Genomic DNA, 25,571 nt, shown 5'->3' with positions numbered 1-25,571 from the left:
CAGGTACTTGCTTGCCCGTCAATAGGATAACGATGACATGGTAGGCAAACTTGTTGAAAAAGTGAATTTAGTGATTTTATGATACAGATTAAAAAAACAAACAAGTCTTCTAACTGAAAGTAATGAGCGACATTAAAACTTAAAACGAACAGAAATTACTCCGTATATGAAAGGGGCTTTTCCTCCTCAACGCGCCGCTCTTTACGCTAAAGTTTGACTCTTTCACTTAACTCTAATTTTTAAAACAGTAAAAAAAACTTTAGCGTAGAGAGCGGGGCGTTGAGGAGGAAAAGCCCTTTCATATACGGAGTAATTTCTGTTCGTTTTAAGCTTTAATGTCGCTCCTTACTTTCAGTTATAAAACTTGTTTTTAAATTCTGAACGTTTATGAATTTATGCATGTTTTGATTTTGGCTCTCCGCACATAAATAATTAAAAGGAAATTTGCATATTAATTTTTTATGGCGAAATGGCTTTCTCATAGTTTTAATCGGAAGATTATGAGAAAAAAAGGAGCGGGGCAGGAGGCCTAGTTGCCCTACAATTTTTGATTACTTAAAAAGGTAACTAGAACTTTTAGATTTTTACGAATTAATTTACGTAACGAACTTCTATATTCGTATGTTTTTATTACGTAAATGAGGGGGTTCACCCCCTCGTCAATACCTCGCTCTTTATACTAAAGCTTAAATTTTGTCCCAATTCCTCAAGAATGAGCCCTGAATCACAAAGGCCGTAGAATAAATAGTTGAAATTACTAAAAACACTTTAGCGTAAAGAGGGAGGTATTACGAGGAGGTAAACCCCTCATATGCGTAATAATTTCTTTTCGTTTTAAATTTTAAGGCTGCTCCATACTTTCAGTTGAAATAACTTTTTATATTAATTTTTTCATTGTTTTTTTAAATAATGCTAGAGAATCCTGCGCCCCCTTCTTTGAAATTCTCTTCCCCCATGACAAATTCCTCCGTGGAAAGATCCTCCCACGTACCCCCATCAACTCCCCCCCCCCTAAACCAAAAAAACTTAAAATGTCTGTACACTTCCCAATAACCATTACTATATGTAAACATAGGTCAAAGTTTGTAACTTGCAGCCCCTCCCATGGGGACTGTGGGGGAGTAAGTCGTCCCCAAAGAAATAGTGATTAGGTTTTTTGACTAAGGTGAATAAAATGGCTTTCTCAGAATTTTGATCCGGTGACTTTGGGGAAAAATGAGCGCGGGAGGGGGCCTTGGTTCCCTCCAATTTTTGGTCACTTAAAAAGGGCACTAGAACTCTTAATTTCCGTTAAAATGAGCCCTCTCGTGACATTCTAGGATCACTGAGTTGATATGATCATCCCTGGAAAAAAAAACAACAAATAAACACGCATCCGTCATCTGTCTTTGGTAAAAAATCGAAATTCCATGTTTTTGTAGATAGGAGCTTTAAACTTCTACAATAGGGTTCTCTGATACGCTGAATATGATGGTGTGATTTTCGTTAAGATTGTATGACTTTTAGGGGAATTTCCCCCCTACTTTCTAAAATGAGGCAAATTTTCTCAGGCTCGCCACTTTTGATGGGTAAGACTAATCTTGACGAAACTTATATATTTAAAATCAGCATTAAAATGCAATTCTTTTGATGTAACTATTGGTATTAAAATACCATTTTTTAGAGTTTCGGTTACTATTGAGCCGGGTCGCTCTTTACTACAGTTCGTTACCACGAACTGTTTGAAAGTTTTTTATTGTTTTAAAACCTGGAGTTATGAGAAAGAGTCAGACTTTGGCATAGAGAGCGGGGTGTTGAGGAAGGGACAGCCCCATTCATATACGGAATAATTTCTGTTCGGTTTGAGTTTTAATGTCGATCCTTACTTTCAATTAAAAGACTTGTATTTTTCTAATTATTTTATACTAATTTTACTTTTTCGGCTGAATGGCCTTCTCAAAATTTTGATCGGATAATGTTGAGAAATAAAGCTTTAGGGAAGGGGGCCTAATTGCCCTCCAATTTTTTTCGGTTACTTAAAAAGACCACTAGTGTTACTTTTATTTACGAACGTTTTTATTAGTAATAAATATACCTAACTTACGAATTAACTTACGTAACGAACTACTATATTCGTATATTTGTATTACGTATATGAGGGAGTTCGCTCTCTTATCAATACCTGCTTTTTACGTCTTTTACTTCAAATAAATAGCTCATTTGAAATTGCGTAAAATACTTTAGCGTATAGAGCGAGGTATTGAGGAGGGACGAACCCCCTCATATACATCATAATTACTGTTCGTGTCAAGTTTTAATGTCGCTCCTTACTTTCAGTTGAAAAAACCTGCATTTTATTTGATTTCTCATTTTTTAAAATAGTACTGGAAACTCCAGCACTCCTTTCTTGGAAATTCTCTTCCCCATGAAAAATTCCTCCATGCAAAGATACTCCCAAGTACCACCCCCCCACCTGACAACCCACCTAAAAAAAATCCCCCTAGAAAACGTCGACACAATTCCCAATAACCAATAATATATGTAAACAATAGGTAAAGTTCATAACTTGCCGCCCTTCCCCCGGGGCTTCTGGGAGATTGAATCGTCCTCAAAGACATAGTTATTACATTTTTCGACTATGCTGAACCAAATGGCTATCTCAAAATTTTGATCCAGTGACTTTGGGAGAGAACTCTTAACTATACCATTTAAACAGTAATAAACTTTAGCGTAAAGAGCGGTGCGTTGAGGAGGAAAAGCCCATTCAAATACGGAGTAATTTCTGTTCGTTATAAGTTTTAATGTCGCTCCTTACTTTCAGTTAAAAAAAAATTTTTATTTATTTAATTTCTGGACATTTTTGAATTAATGCATGTTTTGATCTTGGCTCTCCGCACATAAGTAATAAAACAAAATTAGCATATTAAATTTTTTTGGCTAAATGGCTGTCTCATAGTTTTAATCGGAAGATTTTGAGAAAAAAACGAGCAAGGGAGTAGGCCTAGTTGCCCTCCAATTCTTTGATTACTTAAAAAGGCAACTAGAACTTTTAATTTTTTACGAACGTTTTCATTAGTAAAAATATACGTAACTTACGAATTAACTTACGTAACGAACTTCTATATTCGTATGTTTTTATTACGTATATGAGGGGGTTCACCCCTCGTAAATACCTCGCTCTTTACACTAAAGCTTAAATTTCGTTCCAATTTCTTGAGAATGACCCCTGAATCACAAAGGCCGTAGAATAAATAGTTGAAATTACTAAAAACACTTTAGCGTAAAGAGGGAGGTATTACGAGGAGGTAAATCCCTCATATGCGTAATAATTTCTGTTGGTTTTAAGTTTTAATGTTGCTCCTTACTTTCAGTTGAAAAAAACGTTTCATATTTATTTTTTCATTGTTTTTTTTTAAATAATGCTAGAAAATCCTACGCCCCCTTCATTGAAATTCTCTTCCCCATGACAAATTCCTCCACGGACCAAACACAGTAACCAACCACAAAGATTCTTAAGAGTTTCAAACAGGGTTGCCATCCCGTGAACAAAAAACACTAGATTTTAGTGATTTTCTGTTTGATTCAGTGATTTCCTTCAATAATCTAGCGATTTTTGTGCAAATTTAGTGATTTTTCTTTGTTTAGGAAGTAACAAAAACACTAGAAATAGTAATAAATCACAAGAGGTTACAACCCTGATTAGAAAGCAGTAGTAAAACTGTCGAGTATTAGTTTTCTATTTTTCCATCACCTCACTACTGACACTTCACAACCCGTTCTCGACAGTTACTTTCCTTTTAATTTTTTTTCTACTAATGAAATTCGTTTAGAGGTATAGAAATAATTTGAATAAATAGAAAGAAATATAAAGCTCAAACAGACGAATTTGATCTTTTGCAACTATAGCTGCGGATTGAAAACTGAAATCAGATTTTTTAATGCAAACTTTTTGTGGAACAAGTTCAAATACTTGAACCCAGCATACAAAGTTGTAATAGTAACACAAGGTAACAAAATTCAAAACAAAAGCCCAAACACAAGATTAAAAAGAGACGGAAAGTAGAAAAAAGAAACAAATAGAAACACAAAAAGAAAAATGAAACGCAAAAATAGAACAAACCTCAATAAAAAGAGAAACAGATGAAAACAAAGAAGAACAGAAAAGCTTAATTGAGACGAACAAAAAACACAACAAACTAAAAATCAAAGTAGAAAAATTCTACTTTTCCTCACAAAAAGCATTTCGTTGATCTTCTTGCAAAGGCCCGCCACAAGACTTATTTTGAACATGCTTTGTTTCATTGACAACTTTTTTTTCTACGGATAATATAACTCATCACTCTAGTGGAATAGCAACCCTACAGGAAGCTTATTTATATTATCCCAACAAAAAACTAGCCCCTAAAAACTAAAGCCTGTTCGATTCTAATACCTGAGATAAAAATCTTTCATAGGCATCCTTTTTCAACCAAAAACTCCCCATTTTTCTACTATGACTTTTACCACAGAGTGGCAGAAAAGTCACCAAAACCTATATTTAATAATTGAGGCGTGGTAGCATACACAGGTTAAAATCAAAACTGAAATCACAATTATTTCTAGATTGTTTTTTTGAGAGTTTCAACAACATTACAATATTCTATTCCTTCAAGCAAAGCTTGAAATAAGCCTAGTCACCCGGATGATTAGGCCCTTGGGTTGATAAAATATAACTTATAAAGCAGATACAAAGAGGTAGTTTCAAACGTATGTATGGAATTAGAATGGCGTAGGCTTGAGGTAGGAACCCTACCAGCTGATCCAGTATTGTAAAAGACGTTTAAATGCTGGAACGTGATCAGCAAAGAGCAGCCAAACTTGCTTCAGGGTCCAAGAATAAATCATACGACGATCACCACAAGTCGCTGAAAATACCAACGCTGGTTCACAGAGGAAAAAGAGGCACATACTCCAAACGTTCAATTCTTAAGAGTTCCTCTACTCAATCAGGACGTCACTATCAAACAGTGCGTGATAAAGAACTGACAATAAGGAGTAACTTGGCTTCATAGTAACCAAAATTCTCAAGAAGTGAATTTGGACATGAACAGATACATTGCTGATTCCAAATACATAGATTCATCAAGTTCAGTGTTACCCCATCAAAACCTACAATCCTGAGAAAATTTGCCTGATTTTCCGAAAAGGCAGCAAACATCCCTTAAAAAACAAGGAACCTTAATGAAAATCACATAACTAGAGTCAACGTACAAGAGAACCCTATTGTAGAAGTTTCAAGCTCCTATATACAAAAATGTGGAATTTTGCATATTTGCCAGAAGAAAGATCTCGGATGTGTGTTTATTTGTTGTTATTTTGCCAGGGGTGATCCTGTCGTACTAATGGTCCAAGAAGATCAGAAGGGGTAGCATTCAAACAAAAAATTAAAAGATCAAGCTCCCTTTTAAGTGACCAAAAAGAGGGGGGGGGGCATCTAGCCACCCTCCCATACCTTTTTTTCTCCAATGTCGTCCGATCAAAATTTTAGATAGCTACTTTGTTAAGCATAGTTGAAAGATCCAAATGCTATTCATTTAGGAGTAACATGACCCCCCCCCCATAGCCCATGGGAAAGGGATGTAAGATGTGAAATTCGCACATTGTTTACAAATAGTATTTGTTATTGGGAATTATGCAGACATTGTATCTTTTTCTTAGGGGGGGATTTTGTGCTTAAGATATGTTTCCACGGGGAGAATTTCCCCAGGGGAAAAATTTCCGGGAGTGAACTTTCGAGGGGAATTTTATTTCCCCATGAACTTCCCTCGAACTTTCGAGGGAACAGAGTTTCTAAATGAAATTCTTGTAACTTGGGTTACTTTCTCTTTGCCAATTCAATTTTGCACGTGGAGATGTTCTGGGGAAATTGCACAGGGAGAATTTTTAGCGGGTTTTGATTTCCTGGAAAAAATATTCACAAAAGGGGAGGTTGCCGAAGTAATCGGAAAAAAAAATTAGAAATTAAAATCCTTTTCAAATAAAAATATACTAAGAAAATTTTTTCCAGCTAAATTGTCCGCAAGAAATTTTACGGAAAGGGGGGGGGGGATTTTCAGATAGGCTGGAATTGTCTGGAAAGAATTCAAGACAAAGGGAGGGAGGGTATTTTACGTGGGTAGCATTTTCACGGAGGAGTTTCTCGTAAGAAGAGGGAACTTTTCATGGATGGTGAGCCAGATTTAGCATCACTATTTGGTAACGATCAGAAATTAGATAAAAAAAAGTTTCAACAGAAAGTAAGAAGCGACATTAAAACTCAAACGAAAAGAAAATATTCCGTATATGAGGGGGTTGCCTCCCTCCTCAATACATGCTCTTTACGCTAAAGGTTAGACTGTTTGTCCCAATATTTAAAGAACGTCTTTTGAAATACGAGGACCGTTTAGTTAAAATAGGAAGCTTTCATAAAAGTGCTAAAAACTTTAGTGTGAAGAGCAAGGCATTGAAAAGGGGGGGGGGGGGGCAAATCCTTTATATACAGAATATTTTCTGCTCTTTTCAAGTTTTATTGTTACTCCTTATTTTCACTTGAAAAGAAGGATCAGACGCGGGGACATTAGCGCAGAAGTTTTACACAAACAACCGAGAAAGGCGAAACTTCTTTTCAACACCCAATCGATGTCAAACCCCCAATCAATGAAAAGACTTCCACTTTAAAATTCGCTTCAGAAATTTCTACCTAAATTCAAAAAAAAACTATTAAGATTTTTCACAATTTCTACAAAAACTTTGAAGAGGCGTTAATTCGCCTTCAGAAATTTCTACCAAACTTCAAAATAAAAGCTACTAAGACTTTCTACCGTTTCTACTAAGACTCTAAAGAGGCGTAAATTCGCCTTCAGAAATTCACTCCAGAAATTTCTACCAAAAACGAAAAAAAAAACTACTAAGACTTTCTACCGTTACTGCTAAGACTTTCAAGAGGCGTTAATTCGCCATCGAAAATTCGCTTATTCACTTCAAAAATTTCTAACAAGCTTCAACAAAGACTGATAAGACTTTCTACCGTTTCTACTATGGCTTTCAAACCCAGAAAGTAGAGCTGAGAAACAGAAGAATCAACCAAGCGTACCAGAATGAGAACTGGCGAGTGATAAAAAGAATGAAAATCCATATTGGATTTCAAGCTGTGATTTCAGGTAATGAACGTCCTCTATTCTTATATTATCGCCACGATTCCACTGCAAAGTACTATAAAAGTGCTCACACCCCAAAGATCCTGCTTGAAATCTAATTATCGTTTATTGCAGTGGCAATTAATTAATAAAACTCAAGAAAATCAAATAAAGATAAAAGATGTTGAATAGAAAAAAGGAAAGAAAATGCAGAATAAACAAGAGCTAAGAGCTCATATGGCACTTGTGACGAGGCGAGAAGAGCTAAGAGCCAAGAGATCATATGGTATGAGCTCTAACAAAATTCTATGAATCAATAGATTGATTTAAAAAGGAAAATAAGAGGCTTAATGCCGGTCAGGATTTAAAATAAGAGCTCTGAGTCACGATGTCCTTCTAAATATCAAAATTCATTAAGATCCGATCACCCACTCGTAAGTTATAAATACCTAATTTTTTCTAATTTTTCCTCTCCCTTTAGCCCCCCAGATGGTCGAATCTGGGAAAACGACTTTATCAAGTCAAACTGTGCAGCTCCCTGACACGCCTATCAATTTTCATCGTCCTAGCACGTCCAGAAGCAACAAACTCGCCAAATCACTGAACCCCTCCCCCCAACTCCCCCAAAGAGAGCGAATCCAGTACGATTCTGTCAATCACGTATCAAGGACATTTGTTTATTCTATCCACCAAGCTTCATCCCGATTCCTACACTCCAAGTGTTTTTCCAAGATTTCCCCCTTCAACCCCCCCCCCCCCCCCAATGTCAAACGATCTGGTCGGGATTTGAAATAAAAGCTCTTAGACATGAATTCATTCTAAAAATCAAATTTCATTAAGATCCGATCATCTATTCGTAAGATAAAAATACCCCAATTTTCACGTTTTCCAAGAATTCCAGTTTCCCCCTCCAACTCCCCCCAACGTCAGAGGATCTGGTCGGAATTTAAAATAATAACTTTAAAGCACAAGATCCTTCTAAATATCAAATTTCATTAAGATCTGGTCACCCTTTCGTAAGTTACAAATACCTTAATTTTCAAAATTACCCCCCCCCCTCCAATTCCACCAAAGAGAGCAGATCCGATCCGGTTATGTCAGTCACGTATCTTAGAGAGGTTTTTATTCTTCCCATCCAGTTTCATCCTGATCTCACCGCTTTAAGTATTTTCTAAGATTTCCGGTTCCCCCCAACTGCCCCCCCAATTACGCTTGATCCGGTTGAGATTTAAAATAAGGGATCTGAGTTACGAGGTCCTTCTAAATATGAAGTTTCATGAAGATCCGATCACTCCTTCGTAAGTTAAAAATACGTCATTTTTTCTTATTTTTCAGAATTAACCCCCCCCCCCCAATAGATCGGATCCGTTCTAATTATGTAAATCACGTATGTAAGACTTCTGCTTATTTTTACCAACAAGTTTCATCCCGATCCCTCCAATCTAAGCGTTTTCCATGATTTTAGGTTCCCCACCCCAAACTTCCCCCAACGTCACCAGATCCATTCAGGATTTAAAATAAGAGCTTTGAGACACGACATCTATCTAAATATCAAATTTCATAGAGATCCGAAAACCCGTTCGTAAGTTAAAAATACCTCATTTTTTCTAATTTTTCAGAATTAACCCCTCCCCCAAAGAGAGCGGATCCGTTCCAGTTATGTCAATCCCTCCACTCTAAGTGTTTTTCAAGTTTAAGTCTCCCCCTCCCAACTCCCTCCAATGTCACCAGATCTGGTCGGGTTTAAAATAAGAGCTCTGAGCCACGATATCCTTCTAAATATCAAATTTCATTGAGATCCGGTCACCTGTTCCTAAGTTAAAAATACCTCATTTTTTCTAATTTTTCAGAAATAACCCCCCCCCCCCAAACTATCCCAAAGGGAGCGGATCCGTTCCATTTGTCAATCATGTATCTAGCACTCGTGTTTATTTTTCCCACCAAGTTTCATCCCGATCCCTCCACTCTAAGTGTTTTCTAAGTTTTAGGTTTCCCCCTGCCAACTCCCCCCCAATGTCACCAGATCCGGTCGGGATTTAAAATAAGAGCTCTAAGACACGATATCCTTCTAAACATCAAATTTCATTGAGATCCGATCACCCGTTCGTAAGTTAAAAATACCTCATTTTTTCTAATTTTTCAGAATTAAACCCCCCCCCCCACCACAACTAATCCAAAGAGAGCGGATTCGTCCCGATTATGTCAATCATGTATCTGGGACTTGTGCTTATTTTTCCCATCAAGTTTCATCCCGATCCCTCCACTCTAAGTGTTTTCCAAGATTTTAGGTTTCTCCCCCTCCAACTCCCCCCCCCAATGTCATCAGATCCTGTCGGGATTTAAAATAAGAGCTCTGAGACACAATATCATTCCAAACATCAAATTTCATTAAGATCCCATCACCCATTCATAAGTTCAAAATACTTCATTTTTTCTATTTTTTCCGAATTAACCGGCCCCCCACTCCCCCCAGATGGTCAAATTGGGAAAACAACTATTTCTAATTTAAGCTGGTCCCGTCCCTGTAGCCCGCCAAATTTCATCGTCCTAGCTTACCTGGAAGTGCCTAAAGTAGCAAAACCGGGACCGACAGACCGACAGACAGACAGACCGACAGAATTGGCGATTGCTATATGTCACTTGGTTAATACCAAGTGCCATAAGAAGGTGAGAGAATATAGAATAGAAACAGAAAAAAATGTATAATAAAAAAAGGACAGACAATGTAGAATAGAAAAAATAAAAGAAAATGTAGAGTAGAGAAACGAGAAGGAAATGTAGAATAGAAAAAGGAAAGAAAATGTATAATAAAAAATAATAGAAAAAAGGTAAGAAAATGTAGAATAAAAAAGGAAAAGAAAATGTATAATAGGAAAAGAAATGTAGAACAAAAAAAAAGTAAAGCAAAGGTGGAATAGAAAAAGGAAAGAAAATGTAGAATAGAAAAAAGGAAAGAAAATGTAAATACAAAAAAGGGAAAAAAATGTAGAATAGAATAAAGGGAGGAAATGTAGAATACAAAAAAGGAGAGAAAATATAGAATATTAAAAAAGCAAAGAACATGTAGAATAGAAAAAAGGAAAGAAAATGTAGAATAGAAAATCAGAAAGAGAATGTAGAAAAGAAAAAGGGAAAGAAAATAGAGAGAACACAAAAGATTACCTTGAATCTCTTTTTCCATTTGTTTCCCCTTTGCTTGAGCCAATACGACGAGTTGTGCACTTCTACCACTAAGAGATGGCATTCTACCCAATTTTGATTGCTTATAAGGGGTCAAGTGCGTGGCTGTAATTTTCTCTGCTTTCTTTTCACTTGACGGTGATGGCCCAGAAGACTTTTGAGGACTACCTTCAAACTTAAGAGAGCATTTGACAGTATCTGCAATATCTTTATCATATGGCTTTGATGGCGATTTCCTCGGCGTGCGACGTGGTGAAACTCGAAGAGATGGTTCTGAAAATAGATCTACGCTTTCTGGTGCACCTCCGCTTTCAGTGGCTTGTTCGGGTTCTATGTTTGTGCCTTCTTCAAGACGGCTCACAATCACTTGAAGTTTCTTCGAATCAATTACTGACATCACTGAATAGCTCACAGATTCTCCATTTAAAATATAGGAATCGTCCAATTTACTTGGTACAAGAGTCTCTTGACCTTCTGAAGAGTCTGCAGAATAACCAGATTTTTCTGCTGATTCTGAAACTGAAACAGCACCAGGGCTCGGTAAATCAGAATTATCTAAAGCCACGACACTACTTAAACTTTTTACATCCGTTACTGAACAAATAGGTAAATCTTCCTCACTGTAAATCTTTGATGAGTAACTATGCATGTTTTCATGTTCATTAGATTCGTCATTATATTTCAATAGAGCTTCACTTTCTTTTCTTGTTCTACATCGAAGCTGAAGCACAGACAATGGTAAGCTCGATTCACTTTCACAATCTGAAACAACATTTACTTCCGTGTGCTCGTGCACAGCTGCACACTCAGTAGGAGAAGGCGATGAGGCATTACTCAATACTTCCGGACAGAGTATATTTTCTTCACATACTTCAGAAACATCTCTTGTGGTGGTTTCAAATTCATCAATGGTAATAATCTCATTATTTCTTTTGACACTTCTCACAGGGCTGCCGTCATCACTCTGGCTTTTTTCACAGATACGAGGTCCAGGTTCTGATGCATACCCATCCAGACACTGCTCCTCTTGCTCCTCATCACCCGGACGTCTTTCTGACTTTTCTTCACCCATCCCATCATTAACTGAAAATGCAGGCTTTAAAATTTTTACTTCACATTCCGATTGCTCCTCAGGGGATTTAGGTACGTCAGGATATTTTACTTTGTTCACTTCCACACAATTTCCCAATGTAGGACTCTGATTTTTGTTTTTAGTTTTAGTGGTTTTTGGATATTTCTTTTTTATTTTATGTCTATCTTTTAATATTAATTCATCCGCAGAATCATACTCACAGGGTTCCGAGAGTTGGTTCAAATTCAGCTCTGGCGAATCATGCATAACTTTTGTCGTCTTTTGTGAAGTAATTTCAGCAATATTGTCTTTTTTCAGTTCCTCCATTTTCGGTGATGAGTCCTCCTTTGATATATTTGAAACTATACTTTTAGCAGGGTCATTTCCTTTAATTGTCTTAACTTTAGCGGAAAAATTTCCCCCTGATATCTTAGTCGATACAATCACAGGTCGAGGAGTGTCAACATATTTTTTTGGTCTACCTCTTCTTGAAGACGACAAGACCACTGCTGGTTTAATCTTTGTTTTCGTGTTCGTCAGCAAATCTGGGGAGGTGGGAGAATTTGGGCTACTGATCGCAGCTGACCGCAGCGATCGCAACGGAAGCTCTGATTTTCGATCTCTTTTCTTCGATCTTTTTCCATTTTCGCTGTATTTGCCACCTGATTCAAGGGGAGAGTCTAAAGCATGCGATTCTTCATTTTCCATACTCAAAACTGAAATTTGCTGGTCCACTAATGGCTCTTTGAAAATGCTATTTTCTTTTCCTTCAATTTCTAGACAGACAATTTTACCCTTCTTCATCTGTATAACTGCATCGGAATCATTTAAGTCTTCCCTTTTCTTTTGATCCACCTGAGCAGTAGGAGAGTTTCGAATCGGTGATTTAAATAAGGCACTTAGGTTATGGATTTCGTCTCCATCTTGAAGCGAGACATTTTTGCTTTCTTCAAGTTTAGAGCCATTTGCAGGAGTTATCTTGAAAGGGGTGGGGACAAATTTTCTTTTTCTTGGAACAAATTCATCATCATCAGTAGTTACAGCTACTTTTGTTCCAGATGGGGACTCGAAGCGAACACACTTTGCATCATTCAAATTAAATGCCGGAAGTTGGTCAGAGGGAGCATTTGTTACAAAATCGACTTTGAATGGAGATGACACAGCGTTTTCTTCAAGTTGTTCAACTGGAAATTCAATTTTTCTTCTCTTAGATTGACGTCGATCGTTTGAGTTTGCACCATTTTTGGTAATTGACTTCTGAGTGGACTTATTTTCAGATGTTTCAATTTTTGGAAACGCTGAAGAATTTGTGACAGATTTACATTCTGATAAAAGTGATTGCGATTGAGAGCTGGAAATAAGAAAAGAACGTAAAATAAAGGAAGAATAGGTCTATAGCATAACGGTTACAGGCATACAATGACAGTATCCTAGATCCCAATCCTTTTTTTAGTTGATTAAAAATCAATTTTTAACTACCTGAACTTCCGGTCAAAACCCAAACAATAAATCCATTCCCATTAAACACCGTTCCCATTAATTAATTATATTAAATATTTAATTTAATTATATTAAATTAATCTTAAATTTAATTAATATGAAATATTTAATATTAAATATTGAATATTTAACACCATTCCCATTAAAGTAAAGTAGCAACACAATGAAAGCTTTTATTTATTTATTCTAATATTATATCGCCTTTTGTATTAAAGATAAAGCTTTTGAAAACTTGTGAAACATAGAAAACAAATTAGAAAAAAAAAAAACAGAATCTTAATGCTTATGCCATTAGTCAAGCCAGGCACGTCAATTACTTAAACTACCGGTACCTATGCACAGGGTTATGACCAAGAGTATAGGTAACTTACAAGATTGGGAAAAAACAACTATCAACGCTATCTAGCGTTTCACAATACTTCGCAATTTTTAAGCTATATAATTCTTCTGTCATGAATTGCGACCAGATATATTGCTACCCTTATCTTACTAATTACACTAATCAAAATAATTATTCTTACGCTGATGTCAAATGGCACCCAACGCAAGATGGCATTGACAGTTTTTTGTCGACAGCATCGACCGTTCCCTCTCTTATCAATTACCTCTACTATTTGATTACAACTCTAAATAACAATACTTTGAATTATAGTCGACTATAATACAAGAAGTACATACTATTATAAAGTGCATATACTTTATATTTTGAAAATTTACATCTACTAGATTATCAGCGTCGGCACCTGATATTCAATTGATGTCGTTAATAAAACAAATAGCAGCCCCCCCCCACCCCCCTAAAAAATGACAAAAATTTTAAAGCTAAAAATATTGGCTATAGAATTCTGATTGTAACAGAAAGATATAAGAACGGAGAAGCAATTCTATCTATTATGATGGCTTGCTGTCTTGAAGTGATTTAAAACTCATATCTTAAGAGAGTACAATTCGAGAGACTGATTTATCAGCTGCTGTTTAAATCAGCAAGCTGATTTAAACGGAGTATCTAATTTCAATGATGCTCAATCTAAAAGGAACATGATACATTACTATATGATATCACGGAGTTCCCGTTGATAGGTGTCACTAGTATATATCATAAAAACAAATATTGGACTAAGAAAGTTTTGTTTTAATATTTATTGGTTTCTGGGACAGGTAATGATTAAAATTAATATGGACAAACCCGGAAAGATGCAATAAAAGCAGTTTTGAAGTTTTAGATAACACCCCTAAAGGTCCTACCATCGCTTAGGTTGCTGGAGGGGTGCAACATCAGACATAACTGAAACGAAAAGTGCTTGAATCAACTATGTACTGACAGCATTTCTTGAGAGTCCTTGATTAAATTTTTCGTTTATCCTCTCCTATACAGATGTCTTGTCTTTATGATAAGATACAGACATGCATAAGCAATTGTTCCATGTTAAACCAGCCATGAAAAATAAAACAGTTCAAAATAGGGATCAAACATTTTAATTGACAGTGAAACAAATATAAAATTTTTAACTAGATATTTCGGACACGTATATATTGTCATCCACAGCAGTAAAACTAAAAGATAGTAGTAAAAACAAACAAAATTTATACCCAATAAGCTAATTACATATAGTTTATTGCTTTTATTTTTTTCAATGCAACAGAAATTAGGAAGCAAATCTCCTTGACCTTTTCGATTCCGTTTCATTGGATTTATCTGACATATCAGGTGGACAGAGGTCAAAGCTCTTGGGTGACATGAGATTTACTTAATTTGACCTCAGTAAATTATCACAAATTGAATTCAATCCAAATCCACCTGTATCTCTGTTTATGGAATTATTCTTGAATAATTTTTTTTTAGTTTCGATTGTTTCCCTGAAAATTTGCTTTAAACCTTGGTTCCTAGAAATCAAAGAAACAATCTCAAACAAAATAAAATGATTCGGATAATTAAAAATATATTATCTAAACCAGCCATGTAATTCAACAAAAGTAAGCAATACCAGCGGGAACAATTCAAGAAAATGCAGAGCGAGGCATATTAACAACCATGAGTTTTAAATGGCAAATAGCGGTTTAACCCAAAGGGATAAAAGTACGGCCCCTGCTTTTGAAGAATCAGATAGTTTTATGTGATTTCAATTTTGACAAGAATAATTTTGCATTTAATGAATATTTAAACCATTTCTTTTGACTGGTGAAGCGTCCTTTTAGTTCAACTTGCAGCAAAAGTTGCTTTGGTTTTTGAATACTAAGAGACTTTGTGAGAGACCCTTTCAAACACAAACTTTTACATATCGATGATTTTTTTTTCTTTTTATATATCATTGTTACTATTAAGGTATTTTTCTATCTTATTCATTTCAGCTTGTATGGTTAATAGCTGTTTTGGTTTTTAATCTTTTTTAAATTACTTTTTCGTATTTTTCTGCTTATTTACATAAATATATCGAATGTATGTCTGTGTATGTTCTGTATGTGTTACTACACGGTTCATCTGATCGCCAATAAAATCTAAGGAGGTTTTGAGTAAACTCTTTGAAATATTTTAGGTATACAAATCACCCCCCCCCCCCCCTCTGAAAGCGTCCCTAATACTTTTTGCGCTGACTAAAATTAGAAATCCCTGAACACAAATACTTTACAGTTGCTTTCATTGACATTATTCGCATTTTCGTTGAATTTCCCTTCTTTTTGAGATCGCAGTGACGTACGAAGGGCAAGTTAGGTTATGGCATAACAGCAGGCGTGATTAATCATCTTTCTGTTCTTTCTCAAATTGTTTTTTTTTTTTTTAATATTATAGAGTCTTCCCTGTAATTTATTTTATGGAGATTTTGTGATTAACCGTTCTTCTTGTTCTAATTGTTTTTCAGTTTAATCCTTTGTATAATTTTATATATTATATTACTTTTCCATTAGTTAATTTTTTTACAGCTGGTAAGATTAACTATTTTGCTTCAAATACCAGAAAAGAATTTGTAGCCAAAAATAATTAAAAAAAGGCAATTTTAATTCAATTTTGATAAATTTACCTCTGACTTTCAATTTTTTTCTCTCTAAAAATTTTAAACAAGAATGATCAAACATTATCTGTTCCTGCTAAATTGCATTATTAGCAGTCTCCACTCCTTAGTTTTTGAATCTCTCTTACTTTTTGAAAGAAAATTAAATCTCCATTAACAAAAAACTAAAAAAAGTCCTTGCTCTCCAAGACTTTATTGAACTGGCACCCGTGATAAAATTTGCCCGCTTCTGCTTTAGACAATACAACCCATGATACTGACCTGTTGGTAGCGATGAGCATACTATCTTGAGAATAGTCATTGTACATTGCTGGAATATCCCTCTTTTGCTCCTTCAATTTTTCTTTTTGGCGTTCAGTTAGAACTCTACTTCGTGGAGTTGATGGAATCACTACAAACTCCTAAAAATTAGGTAAAATATAGAGCAGAAATAAAAGCGCAATTAAAGCAGAAAGTCCTCTCTTTTTCTGTTTTAAAATGTTGATGTCCAAGAGCTTTTTGGGTCCTAAGAATTTTCATTTTTAAAAGAATTAGGAAAACCATCACTTTTCTGGTACAACCAATTCTGGACCGCTAGAACGCCTCCTTTAGGTTACGAATATAATGGGTATTACTGCGACATTGGTGAAGAAAACTACCACTTTTCAGCCATCAGTATGAACGTATTTGAGACAGCAGATACTGAGATATAGTCAAGAATTGGAAAGAACCCTTTTAATATTTATGTTACTGCTTCTTTTTAGAATTCTCTGGTCATACTCTTGACGTTTTCTTTGCTTTCGACGAATTGGGTATGAGACATCAAATCTGAAAGACGGCTTTCAGAGTTCAAACAAAGACACACCTGGTCATACTTAAGGTAATTGTCTTCTTTTTAACCACAAAGAAAAGTAAAATATATATCTAACGAAATGAAAGAGAAAAAGGACAAAACTAATTTAACCTGGAAGAGCAATACACTCTTGCACAACCGGTTTCTGTGGCTTTGAATATTAGTTGCGCAAAGAATTAGCTTGTTTCGTATTGGATCAGGGATCAAAAATGGTTGCGTTCTATCCTTATTTATACAGATCATTTTGGTGGACTCTATAAGGAGCACTAGCGAATATAATGCAAGTAGACTGCATAAGATAAAATACAAAAAGCATTAAACTTTAGACAATAAGGATAATAAAACGTGGACAAAAGCTAGCTATTAGTTGAAAAGGACCCTTTTAATATACGATTATGCTAATCGAATACAAGTAAGTTAAAATACGATAAGCATTTTTGAACTTTTCATTATTATTTCTTTCTTCGTACAAAGTTTCGCTGCGATTTCTAGAAAATTTTATTATTTTATCGTTCGTCTCACGTGAGGAAAATATCATTCTGTAATTCCAACATTGGGGGATTCTCGCGTGCTCAAATAGAAAACACCCACAAAATGGCATTTTGTTCATTTGTTCTGTTGACCAAAATGGGCGTTAAACTATTTGTCAAGTGATGTTACGTTAAAAAGTCGGTTAGCTTGTTAAAAATATTGGAGATGAAATCATTTGCCATTTTGATGGATATAAGAGGCTATAATGCTCAGGAAATATATAAATCTTTATCCAATTTCTTTTATTGGACTTTCTATATGAGTGTGATTAGATACTAATGAAAGATATTATAGAAAGTCTTTTAAAGATTTACCCAAGTAGATAGTAATTGTTAGAAGTGTAATATTTATAGGCTAATAGATCTGTATAGGTTAATATAAATAAATATAATTTAGCGTAATATGTTTTCGATATATGGTTAATAGGCTCTTCTTCCTCTTGTTGGATTAATATGGAGACGCTTTCGCATAATTTCATCACCAGAGTCAAATTCCGAACTGAGTTCGATATCTGGGTCTCGTATTACCAAGCTCAATTAGCAGATCAAGCCTGTATTACCAGATCAAACCCACTGCACCAATTCAGGCAAAAATTTGCCTGAAAGTGGAAGGGTAATTTCTATTTTCTGCCTTTTAAGGATGCCTACCTGATTTGACCCCACAAAGGAAATTTACGACCTCCTAAATTCAAACTGATAGAATATCTACGAAACTTGGTTACTTAATCACCGATCTGATTCTACCACAGGACCAGTAAAAGGGACTTGAGCCAATCATCTTATGAAGCTTTAATACTTTTCAAATTTAATTAATCAGATTTTCAGATTAAAATTAATCATATTTAATATTTAACTGGCTAAAGATAAAATGACCCAGAATAAGGAAGTTTCATCCCACTTAACATAAGATTTATTTCAACAAAGCGGCTATCACAAGCCCAAAAGGGCCGAATTCGCACTTTAGTGTTAGTACAAAATATAAGATTGCAATCAATAAAAAGTCAAACGATAAAAAATCGTAAAATTGAAACAGGGACGACGAATTTAAACAAAAGTCTAGCTAGCAAGAATTACAAAGTTTGCAATTTGAAAAATAAACAATAAAACTATAAGATAAAAGTGGAGTGAGAAGGGGGGGGGGGTTACTGATTTGAAATTTCAACTATAAGAGGAATGAACGTTCTTCTATATCTTTCAGTGGAGACTCTTAGTGGGGCAAGAAGGGGGATTTTTCTTGAAACAGAACGTGGGGGGAATTCGGCTGGGGGGGGGTATATCTTCCCTAAGGAAAAGAGAAGTAATACGAGGGTTATGAGCGGCATTGTTGGCAAAACGCAAGAAAATTTGTGCTCTCCTTTCCTTAAGGGTGACTAGATTTTCTCTCCGAAGAAGTGAAATGTAAAACTTTCTATGAACACTTTATAAGAATTTGCAAAAATATAAACCTTTTAACATTAACTTTATTTCCTGTTGACGATATAAATATAAACAGTAGATAATAAATGATACAAGAACTACTTTTACTGTAACATGTAAATTTGTATTTTATTTTAAAACAGCCAATATTTTGCACACTAACCTAACCCTAAAATATTTTACATTAATATAAATGAATTTAAAACAAAACAATCTTACTGTTTTCAGAAAACTTCAGACTGGACCCAAATAAATTTACTTATAAATGATGAAAATTAAAAACGATAATATTACCTCGTCCTTCTTTTTGTTGGATCTAGTTGGTGTTTTAGAAGACTGCGTTTGTGGCGTTTTGATGTCAGCGACACCTTCAATTTCAGACACGTTTTTCCCAACAGCCTGGATATTCTTCCCTTGACTACTTGCATCTTTTATTTCTTTGGGTGACTGGAAAACAATTCGTAAAAAAACTACTAAAAATAACTATAAAACTACTAAAAATAACTATAATAAAAGAAAAAAAACCTTATGAGAATAATTATTTAAATAGGCGTCAATAATAATCCTATTTCGAACAATTTAGGAAAAAGCAGCAGCAATATTTCTATGATTTCAATTATTTAAAGTAATTGGTTTTCAGAGTTTTCATACGATAGTATTTTTAAAAGAAAAGCAAAAAAAATAATAATCCTAATAATCATTACATATCGGGAGGGGGCCAAATTTCACCCAAAACCAAGAAATTGAAAAGCCAGCTATCCAGACATAATTGGACCCCCTTCCATTTCTATTGAACCATGGGGTTTCCCATTGTATCACCTTCGACTATATTTGAGTTTTGAGAGGTTTTAAGAGAAGAATACTTTTCAATTTCTGTCGCCTCCCTCCGTAACATGGACTTTTAGCATTTGTACGATGGTATGTATAAGTGCAACTATATTCTAGACTCAAAAATAGGCATAAGGCGAATGCACTTTGGCGGGGTAACTAGCCTAAAGTTAGTACACAGAATTTTCGCAGTCTCAAACATTTTGCGCAATATATTGTAAAAAGAAAATCGCTATGCTAAATTTTTGCAATCGAACCTAAATGATTTTTTGAAGTGGTCAGAATTGGACCCAAAACATCACTTCCCCAAACTCTCTCCCTTTTGTAAAATTAATACTTATTGTTTTAATCGGCCTAATTTCAAGTAAAGATTAAAAATGTAACTCTAATAAACCACAAAATTTCCAAAACGGAACCATCCCCCCCCTATAAAAAAAGAATTATTTCGAAGACCACACTGCCTTGCCATGACGATAAATAAATTTTCAAATAGGGATTAATCCTTTTATTTCTGCTAATGACGGCCACTGCACATTTGACCGAAATATCAAGTATTTTTTTGTGAACAATCACTGTCTATTGAAAGGACCTATCCCTATTTGAACTTTTAACTTCTATAAAAAAATATCTACAAAATTACAGAGCAGATGTGTTCCTGGGGATTAATCTCTGGGGTGCCCATATTATTTTATCCGATTTTTCATCAGTAACGACATTTCTTTAGTTAATTTGGTTTAAAAATGTATTTGGGAGAAAATCATAGTTTTTGTGATACGAGTGCATCCTATGAAAATTTATCAGTTCAGAAGTTGAAATATTATGCTAGGACGTTTGTCAAGAAAAGTAAAAGAGGAGGAAGAAAAAAAAAGTCAGAAGATAAAACTCAGCTGAAAGAAAAACAAAAATAACGTCATGGAAGTACATAAGTGGCTATTGTTCTAGTCAAAGAACCTGCAAAGCTGGTGCTGCAATTCATGAGAAAGAAAGAAAAAAAAAGTGTGTGTGAGAGAGTCAGAATATAAAATTCAACTGAAAGACAAACAGAAATAACGTCATGGAAGTACATATGTGGCTATGGTTCAGAAAAATTATGACTAGACTAAAAAAAAAAAAAAAACCTTTTTAATGAAATCCAAATTTCGACAAATTAAATGAATATAAACTGAAGTCTCAGTAAAACTGTTTAATAAACTGTAGTTCAATAAATTGAAATCACTTTAATAAACCAACTTTAAATTAAAACAATTTAAATGATAATATTACCTCGTCCTTCTTTTTGCTGGATCTAATCGGTGTTTTAGAAGACTGGGTTTGTGGCGTTTTGATGTCAGCGTCATCTTCAATTTCAGACACGTTTTTCCCATTGATATTCTTCACTTGGCCACTTGCATCTTTTATTTCTTTGGGTGACTTAAAAAATAATAAATGAAAAAATTTACTAAAAATAACAATAATAGAGAAAATCTTTATAAGATTAATTGTAGATTTAGTCGTCACTAATCATTCTATTTCGGACAATTTAAGAAAAGCAGCAGCCATATTTCTATAGAAAGTGATCTTTCAATTATTTAAATTGATTGCTTTCCAGAATTTGTTCTTCAATAGTATAAAAAAAGACAAAAACCTAGTAATCTTTACATGTTGGGAGCGGGGGAAGCCAGAAAATTGAAGTCAGCTGCACAGACATAATTGGACCCCCTTCCTTTTCTAGTGATTGATTTCAAAAAAACTTTCCGAAAAAGAAGTTGTCTAAAGAAAAGTAAAGGCCATATTAAATTTCAGATTAGAAGAAATACAAATCTACGATAACTCAAACTCATAACAACCAGAAATTTCTATTAAAGAATAAATGAAACCGAAAACAAACATAAATTAAATGAACAAGTCATAGCAAAAAAAAAAAACATACAACAGGTACTAACATAAATGAATAAATAAATCTCAAAACGAGTAAAGCTTAAGTTGAATATGCAAATCAAGCTTAAAACAAACAAAAATATTTTTCTATTGAGGTATAAATGAAACCCAAAACGAACAGAAATTCAATAAACAATCGTAGCAAACAAAAAAATAATAGTTGCTAATATAAATGAGTAAATAAATGTTAAAACAAAAATAAAACTTAAACTGAATACGCAAATCCAGCTTGAAAGGAATACAAATCTCTACAAAGAAGAGTTTGGGTTTTGCCTCCTTCTTTCACTGTAAAAGTCTAAAATCTACTGCGTTTTTGGCGCTTTACTGAAAACTATATGTTTCTTGAGCAGTCTTGAAAAGTACCAATAAAGTCAAACTGAATATTTCTAATTGTTGAAAGATCATCAATTCAAGATTTTATTTCACTGTAATTTCATTTTTATTTTCAATGCTGTAATAATTGAGAAAGACAATATTTGTAATATTATTTGTTTTCAGTGAAGCACCAATGGCGTAGAGAAATTTTCAGTTAGGGAAGGGGGCAGTATCCAAACTCTTGTTTGTACTGAAGCTATATATGTCTTGAACAGTCTTGGAAAGAAATAATAAAATTAAACTAAATATTTAATGTATAATAATATTAATTGCTGAAAGTTCATCAGTTCAAAATTTAATTTTACTGCAATTTTTATGTTTATTTTCAATGATGTAAGAAGTACAAAAGAAAATATTTGTAATATAATTCGCTTTCAGTAAAGCACCAATGACGCAGTAGGTTTTAAACTTTTAGAGTGAAAGAAGGAGACAAAACCCAAAATCTTCTTTGTAGAGACTTTCGTTCGTTTCAAGCTGGATTTGCATATTCAATTTAAGTTTTACTCATTTTAAAATTTATATACTCGTTTATATTAGCAACTATTGTTTGTTTGCTACGATTGTTTATTTGATTTCTGTTCGTTTTGGGTTTCATTTATGCATCAGCAGCAAAATATTTTTGTTCGTTTTAAGCTTGATTTACATGTTCAACTTAAGCTTTACTCGTTTTGAGATTTATTTATTCATTTATATTACTACCTGTTGTATGTATTTTTTTGCTACGATTATTTATTTAATTTCTGTTTCCCTAGAACTTTAAATTTCCAATCAAGCGAGCCATACCTGAGGTTTATACGGCCACTCCTTACATAAAACCTTATATGCCTTGGGGGCATGGCTTACAATACTTGTCTCCAGGCTCTGGGGGATGCGTCGAGCCCGGAGTTTTGTTATTTGATCTTTAAACTGTTTTGAACAAAACAGCTATCTCAAAATTTTGATTGGATGAATTTGAGAAAAAAGGGCTTTGGTGGGGGGGGGGGCTAGTTGCCCTCCAATCTCTTTTGAATTTTAAAAAGTGAACTAGAAATTTCAATTTCCAATCAAATGATCCATCTCTGAAGTTTATACGAGCATCCCTTTCATAATAGCCATATGTGCCCTCAGGACATAACTTACAACGAGTACCCCTGGGCCGTGGGGGGTTGTGTCGACACCGGAGTTTTTGTTATATGATCTTGGAATTATTTCTAACAAAATGTCTATCTGAAAGTTTTTATCGGATGCATTTAGGACAAGGGGGGGAGGGTGGGGGCTAGTTGCCCAATCACTTTTGACTCTAGAGAAGGACGCTAGAACTTCCTATTTTCAATCTGAAGAGCCCCCTCCGAAGTTTGCGCGACGACCCCCTCCATACGAATTGTTTCAAGAAAAAAAACAAATCATTGGAGCCGTCTGGCCTTTACTATAGGGAACGCTATAGCGTTGTTTCTGAAACCGGGGGATTTCTCATCGTATCCTCTTTGATTATATTCGAGTTTTGAGAGAATTTAAGAGGAGAAAAGTGGGATAGAGCTACACTACGCCGCACCCCCACATCCATCAAGGGTTCAAGTTAAAGAACGGAAAATGAAGCGTCAATTTCGCAGTTCGAGATTTCTAAGTTCGATAATTCTAGATGTAATATTTCAGATGTTCGGTAACTTCGAATAATTGTCATGAGAGGTTTGTATTTGCATTATATTTGTTGCCGTTCGAAATGTTTGTTTGTATTTTTTCAATTCCTGTCGCCTCTCCTCGTAGCATGGACTTTTAGCATTTACAAGATGGTATTCATAAGCGCAACTAAGCTTCTAGACTCAAAAATAGGAACAAGGTGAATGCATTTTGGCGGGGTTACTAGCATAACATCAACAATTAGAAATTTATCCAGCGTCAACCAATTTGCGATTTTCAAATCGACCCAATATGATTTTTTAAAGCGGGGAGACGTGGGTCCAAAAGTGGACTTATCTAAACTCTCCCCCTTTCTGTAAAAGTGATGCTTATTCTTTTATTCGGCCTATCTTCAAGTGATACTTTCGAAAAAGATATAGCTAAAATGTAAATGTACTGCGGGTGGTAACTCTAGATATATCCTCTGACCCTAAATCAACCAATAAATTTCCAAGACTAATCCATTCCCCTTACTCTCTAAAAAAATCGCCCAAGAAAGAGATAAAGAGAGAAAAGAGAAGGGGAGTCAGAATTTCGCCCCGAAACTATTCCCCACTTCACCATTGGAGAGTTCAGGAGATTTGAACATTTCCTGAATAAGGGAAAGGTCACCCCTCTTGATAAAATTACCAAACGTCAACTTTTTAAAGCTAATTTTAATTTTCCTTGATTATGAATGATAAAAAGTTGAAAGATAGAAGAACAAATTTCACCACAAGGGCCAGAACATGTATGTTTGTTTACTAATCTATGTTTTCCATAGTAGCCTATCCCTTGCATATATTATAATCAATAAAAAGTAGCTAAAACAAAGTATCCAGCATATTTTCAGAAAAATAAAGACTGGAGCTAACGAACTTCAAAATTAACCCAGCTCAATTTTTGAGAAATTAAAATAAAATTTGATTTGACTTTTTGAACTTAAACCATCTAACCAACAATATTACCTCGTCCTTCTTTTTGCTAGATTTATTTGGTGTTTTAGAAGAGTGGGTTCTTGCTGTATTGACATCACTGTTATTCTCAATTTCTGATAAGCTCATTCCCACAGTTTGGATATGATTCCCGTTGCCACTGACATCATTTATTTCTTTTAGTGCCTGAAAGAATAAGCTCATAAAGATAATATACAGCGACAGCTTAGGTACAAAAAATCAGTGTTTTAATAGAGGATTGATCGAAGAAGTAGCTTACTCTATCAGTTTTAGCTTTGCTTCCTTGGAGAATATTTGAAAACCAACAGGAGAGGAAACTTCCTCGTTTCGAAGGGACAGGAAAATAAATAGAGACAAATACCCACGGGATCGCCAAGTGAGGAGAGGAATGGCAGGCCATATACCTAAATTTTGAGAACTAACGTTGCTTAACCTTATTTAGCCAAATCGTAATGTTGACTATGTAAACCTGAATAAAAGCATAGAAAATATTATGTTTTTGTTTTTAATTTCCCATTGAGCAAATGATAGAAGAGTTGTTACTATAAAATTTCTTTTTGATTCACCTATGTTCTACACATTCAGATAGACCTTATTTTACAATAAATAACAGAAAAGAATCAGTCTAGATAGCAGATGCTTTTATGGATGAATAGATGAAATCCAAAACGAATAGAACTAAAAGTGAATAATCAAGTCAAACTTGAAACAAAGAGAAAATACCACCAATGAGGGGCTACCCGCACTCCTAAACTTTCTGAATTTCAGAGAACCATTTACACTTTACTGCAACCAAAAAATTTAAATACTTAAAAATTAAATTTAAAACTTAGATGTTAAAATTCACATTTTTAAAATGAATAGAAAAAAATAATTAAATTAAATATTAAAATTTTAAATATACAAGTTATCTTTTATCACTATAATACAAAAAAAAAAAATATCAAGAAGTGCAAAGACATATGGCAGTATCTATGTTAGTAAGTACGGTAGCATGTAAGTAGTATGTTAAGCTGGTATGCGGTAGACTTACGGTGTGATTTGAATTGTTTTAAAACTCATTGATTTTCTCATAAATATATTCACTAGAACTTTGAAAAAAATACAATAACAAACAATCCTTCTCCTCAAGAACCTTTAGACTTTGCAATAAGAGATTTCGAATTTTAGTAAAACTCAATGTTTTCAC

The 25,571-nt window shown here is 34.5% G+C and overlaps 1 protein-coding gene across 1 annotated transcript in view; it reads right to left on the bottom strand.

The window, feature by feature from the left end:
* LOC136042381 (telomere-associated protein RIF1-like) overlaps positions 1-25,571 on the bottom strand; it is a gene marked incomplete in the record, with an annotated part of 125,733 nt that overhangs the window by 25,376 nt on the left and 74,786 nt on the right. Inside the window, 5 exon segments of the mRNA XM_065727361.1 lie at positions 10,296-12,736; positions 16,155-16,294; positions 18,966-19,118; positions 20,763-20,909; positions 24,395-24,547. Of these exon segments, the coding sequence (XP_065583433.1) occupies positions 10,296-12,736; positions 16,155-16,294; positions 18,966-19,118; positions 20,763-20,909; positions 24,395-24,547 (3,034 nt within the window).

This window comes from Artemia franciscana, unplaced genomic scaffold (genome assembly GCF_032884065.1).
Source record: "Artemia franciscana unplaced genomic scaffold, ASM3288406v1 Scaffold_1206, whole genome shotgun sequence".
Lineage (NCBI taxonomy): Eukaryota > Metazoa > Arthropoda > Branchiopoda > Anostraca > Artemiidae > Artemia > Artemia franciscana.
Note: the sequence above shows the minus strand (reverse complement) of the source record. Positions and strands in the feature narration are given on the sequence as shown.